General features: G+C 37.2%; 1 protein-coding gene across 2 annotated transcripts; it reads left to right on the forward strand.

Annotated features, from left to right (window-relative positions):
* Positions 1-1,355: 1,355 nt before the first annotated feature.
* Positions 1,356-4,671, forward strand: LOC103715322 (leucine-rich repeat protein 1-like). Of its 2 annotated transcripts, none has more exons than XM_088708511.2 (7): positions 1,356-1,499; positions 2,314-2,446; positions 2,551-2,622; positions 2,721-2,864; positions 3,191-3,216; positions 3,530-3,582; positions 3,695-4,671. In XM_088708511.2, exons 1-7 carry the CDS (start codon positions 1,385-1,387, stop codon positions 3,950-3,952), a joined length of 801 nt encoding a protein of 266 aa, XP_088564637.2. In that variant the 5' UTR covers positions 1,356-1,384; the 3' UTR covers positions 3,953-4,671. The 2 variants fall into 2 exon arrangements, with proteins under 2 accessions (XP_088564637.2, XP_008801129.3); XM_008802907.6 differs by having other exon boundaries at positions 3,191-3,271; positions 3,695-3,933.
* Positions 4,672-5,290: the final 619 nt, after the last annotated feature.

A 5,290-nucleotide genomic window follows, 5' to 3' on the forward strand; every position in this document is an offset into this window, starting at 1 on the left:
CAAAAGTTAAATATTTAATTTAGAAATTTTTAATTTCAAGAGATATTTGATAAGAGTTATTTTCGAAATTGAAAATTAAGAAATTAAGCTACTTTCATATAATTAAGGTAAGGATAGTAAGCTTTCTTATAACCAAGGCTATTTAGCTGTTATCTTATCATTCTTTTGATATTTCCATCATTTCTTATCATATATTTATAGGAACTAGTATTTTAAAATTTACTTTTTTTGATAGATGGTAAAGAATAATTTGTTATTGAACAAACAATGGCATGATCACATAGCATCACTATTTTCCGGTATTGGCCAATATCTTTTCTATTTAATAGCAAAAAATGAGTATTCCAATAGAAGAATAACCCATGCATGATGAATTTTTTTATGACGCTTGTCAATTAATCTAAGTTAGCTCATGAAAATATGTTCTAAGACACACCCATTCAGCACAGTCTATTCTTGGTAGATTGTTGGGCTTAGCTACAAGAACTGAAGAACCAATTTCCCGTGGTAGATGAGTCATTATTCAAGACAAAGGCTGGACCAATATAATCTTCCACTTCTTCCAAATTGGTTCTTCCAGAAGTCATGTTGGTTTTGTTTGGTGGAATTCGATATCACCAAGGAATTCTCTGTCTTACTTGTCTCTACCTTAAGGCTATAATCTTTGACCAAATCAATAAATGTTATAAAATGTTCATAAGAGATCAGTATAATGATCTAGTGTTGACAAGAAGCATCTTGACACATGCAAGCCTAGAGCTGCGCACACAATCAAGGCAGCAGAAAACCTGGTTATATACTACAGTTGTAGATTAGAATGTTATGGTCGTTCAAGCCGTAAGAAGCAAGCTGTGGTCCCTATTCCATGCACTGCCAGGCACATGGACTTGGGTATGGAAGGGAGCTAACTACACTTACACTCAATCACATAATTAAGGAAGGGATTGGGAATGCTCAAGCCCAAAACCTCCTCTCCAAGCCAAATCAGCCCTGCGCGATAAAGCTATCTTTGGTAGAATTTTGAATCGAAGGCCTGGGTTAAGCATTCCTGGATTGAATTTCACCTACCACCGGAAATACCCCTCGATGACTTCTTCAATTGTGATGCACTGGAATGATTTTCAGAGGGCATTTCAAGAATTGTGGTTTATGGTTTGTGGCTAGTCAAGTCTCTAAATCATAGGAGTTTTCTATATTTTTTGGTCTTAGCGCTTCCTTCTACTTTATCTTTCCAATTCAGCATTCGACTAGTCTACCCAAGACCACAAACTTTGACTGGTCAATAATTTACGGCTTTGATTCAGTCAGCGCACTTCAGGCTGAGTATAAATCCTTGCTTCTCTGCATCAACTATGCATACGTGCAGAGAAATAGAGTGAGAGAGATGGAGAGGGGGGCTTCTCTCTTCTCTGTAACTTCGAAGCCAATGGGAAACCAGGCCATGGTCTATCTTCTTCTAGGGCTTGCTATTCTAGCAGTAGCAGATTGCAATTTAGAAGGTACTTTATATTTTAATGTTCAACGCTTTCTTTTTCAAGCTACCGTACTCTCTAACTTGGAATTCTCCAAAGCCAAACTTGTTTCATAGTTGAAAACTAATCACCTCTGTTTAATCCTTGTTCTAGTTAAGGGATATTTTTGGAAATTTTGTCAGATTTTATATTGCACCAGCAAGCCATAGATTTAATGATCTGTTCGAGTCTATGCATACAAATCATTGACCCAAAACCATCAGATAGAACTGAAATAGTTATAATCATCCATCCTCAAAAATGTTGCTAGGATTTTGTGGCATATGTAACAAATCATTGAATCCTTTACTGATAAACATTGGACGATGACATACGCATGAAATTGGTGATGGATTCAACTTCAACCATAAAGTTCATGCATGAACTATATAAATCCAATCCACTTGACCCAAATCACCAAGTAAATTGGATTGTCAAGTAAGTTGGTAAGTTCTAATCCTGTCAGGTTTGGAGGTAACCCAGACTTCAAATGTGAGCAGAACAATCCAGTTCTGGCTCCAAAGATGGACCAGATTCCCCAACAAAGTTGGATTTCCCCACTTGTATCAAAACCATGTTAGATTTCCCAATTAAACCCTACCTCTTATAGTTCAAACATAAGTTAGCTATAGTCAGAAATTTTCAGAAACAATTTTAGACCTGAGCCTGGTAAAATGGGTACATTCATCTTCAAATTTTTGACTTGAAACTAATCTAGATCACTGTTTTGTCAAACTTGCTCCCCTAGATAACTAATATGGTTAATCTTGTACTTAATCCTCCTCTTCCTCTTATCGTGCAGTTGATATACTCCACAGTCAAAGATTGGCTTGGGATGACCCAAATAATGTTCTTCAGAGCTGGGATCCTACTTTGGTTAATCCATGCACATGGTTCCATGTAACTTGCAACAACGACAACTCGGTCATAAGGGTGTATGTGCCTCAAACCCTAAGCCCAAATGGCAACTTCAATAGTTTTTTAAGTTTTTGAGTTGTTAATTTTGATTTCTTTTTAATTATAAGACAATTTTTAACAGGGATCTGGGGGAGGCAGGGCTGGCTGGGCCTCTTATTCCACAGCTGGGAATGTTGGCAAACCTTCAATACCTGTAAGATTTTTTTTTCCAAATTTTTTTTTCTCATATTGTAATACAATGGCAATTATATCCTTGAAAAAGGAGCTAATAAGAGATGAATGGCTTTGTAGGGAGCTCCATGGAAACAGAATAAATGGATCAGTACCAAAGGAGTTGGGAAAACTGAGGAGCCTAGTGAGCTTGGATCTCCAACAGAATTTACTATCTGGTCCCATACCATCTTCTCTTGGCAACATTAAGTCGCTGAGATTTGTGTATGTTTTTGTACTTTTTCTTTCTCTTATCTCCTTCGATATGCAGATGTGATCTAAATTTCATCAGTTAGTAGGATTGCATGATTATGTGAAATATCTTCATTTATATAAAAGTAGTGAAGGTATTCTGAGGCATGCTAAGGCTGCTTTTGGACTGAGGTCTTCTGGAAGCTAAAATATAGACTCGACTGGTTGCTTATAAGAGAAAAAGTACCCATAAAATTGGATCTTATTCCTTCATTTCCTTCATTCCGTGGTTAATTATTTATTTTTATACTAACTATATTTATAGTTATATTGAAGAGAACTATGAATATTTGTTGCAGGAGATTGAATCGAAACAGGCTTACAGGTGAGATACCAATTGAGATGCTTAATCTTATCCGGACTGGCAACTTGAGCGTCATGTGAGTACCAGAGCCTCCTTTCTCTTCTGGATTCCAGACTGCTGGAGGCTGTGGAGGATTTAACAAAACTAATGATAAAATCTAATAAAACCAAATGACTCAGTAAATCGTTTCTTCTAATTTAAAAAAGAAAAAAGAAAAAAATTCATCTTCCCTGACTGTGTGGAGAGAGCTATATGAGAAGCATGGAAATAATTGCTGGACTGTGTAGTCAAGCAATTCATTTTATTAACAATTCTTCCCTTTTTTATTTTGTAGGAATGTTTCTGATAACTATTTGGATGGCACACTTAGAAGATCCGAGCAGACAAGTATAGAAGGAGTACCCTTTTGGCAAGCCTGTAACTCATTTAGATTCCGAATTGCTCTCAACATCTTCAATTCAGTTCTGTGTTAATCTTGGTGTGTGCTGTTTCCTTGAAGGATTTACAATTACCACGATCATGCAAGACCAGAAGGCATCCAAGTGACTCAACGGCAGCTCCACTGATTGCAGCAGAACGACAAAATTTTCTTATATGTTTAGCATTCATGGATGATGAAACTGTACTACTAGCTGAAGGGAAAGCATATGCAATCCCTTGCTCGTTGGCCACCATTATATCTGGACGTTCTGTTCTCCCTCTAAGAGTGCTCTCAACTCCTACTTGTCTTCTGTTAAATGTTCTCTCTTTTAAATGATAGTGTTGATCCTCTGATGGGCCGCTAAGCATAGCCACTCACCCAGTGCAGGGGAGGCTGGTGAGCAAAGGATGGTGATCATTGGCATCTCTGAATTGCCTCGTAACCAAGGATTTCAAATTTCTAAGGAGTTGAGATATCACTAGTCCTAATATAAGAAACAGCAAATATATAGTAGTGCAATTAAAGTGATGCATTCATTACTCGTGATCATGATTCCCATATCGATGGATACCGTTGTGTACCATATATACTATACCATACTAGTACTAAACCAATATAGAAAATTAAAAATATACCAAATGTCGATATATCGAATCGGTCCCTGTACTGAATGTACCAATCTAGTAATAAAATGATACCAGTATGAGATAAATGGTTGTTACAAATAATGGTTTGCCTTGTCAGAAGGGACTCCTCCAGACCGCTGGCAAGCTAAGAAAACTACAACATCACACTAGATCTAAAGATTAAAGCCACAACGACGCGCATGCCTGTAGCACATCTGTTACATATTTTGGCCGCATTAAGAAGCAGCCCCAGATGACCATGTGGCAAACATGGTCAAGGAGGAGACTCTCCTAGAGGCCATGGATAGCTAATGTAGGTCAAGGACTAGAGGAAAAACTCTAATGGAGTGGAAATGGCACCGGAAGAAGGAGCTAGGGTTTTTGAAATAAAGAAAACGGTGAACAGGAGACGATTCGGCTAAGTTAAAAAGCCATCGACCCATCCTCGAGACGTCTCGCCTGTTTGCGCGAGACGACTCGAGCGTAAGTCGACTCGGGTTTTACTCGAGTCGACTCGAGCCCTGTCTCGCCTAAAGATATTCAATTTTTCTTGGGTCAAATTCAGTTCTAAAAATAGTCTAGATGATATCAAATGAGAATTGTCAAATATAAGCTTAAATCAGTTGAATTTCAAGATAAGAAGAGAAAATTAATAGGAGTTAGGGAATTCTATAGGAAAGGATCCAACACTCCTAAATCTCTTCTAAGCTTACAAAACCTATCCTTACTCAAGGGGTTTGTAAAGATATCAGCTAGTTGTTTATTAGTACAAACATACTCAAGCATTACATCATCATTCAATACATGATCTCTTATGAAATGATGTCTTATCTCAATATGCTTAGTTCTTGAGTGTTGTATAGGATTTTTAGTTAAGTTTATGGCACCATTATTATCACATGTTATGAGAATTTTAGATTGCTTAATGCCCTAATCTTCTAGTTGCAGTTTGTCCATAGAATTTGTGCACAGCAACTTCTGGCTGCAATATATTCGGATTCAACCGTAAACAATGCAACTGAATTTTGCTTCTTACTAAACCATAAAA

The sequence above is a fragment of the Phoenix dactylifera genome, chromosome 12, assembly GCF_051530095.1.
Source record: "Phoenix dactylifera cultivar Ajwa chromosome 12, Ajwa_hap1_PhDact_Kaust_v1.1, whole genome shotgun sequence".
Classification (NCBI taxonomy): Eukaryota; Viridiplantae; Streptophyta; class Magnoliopsida; order Arecales; family Arecaceae; genus Phoenix; species Phoenix dactylifera.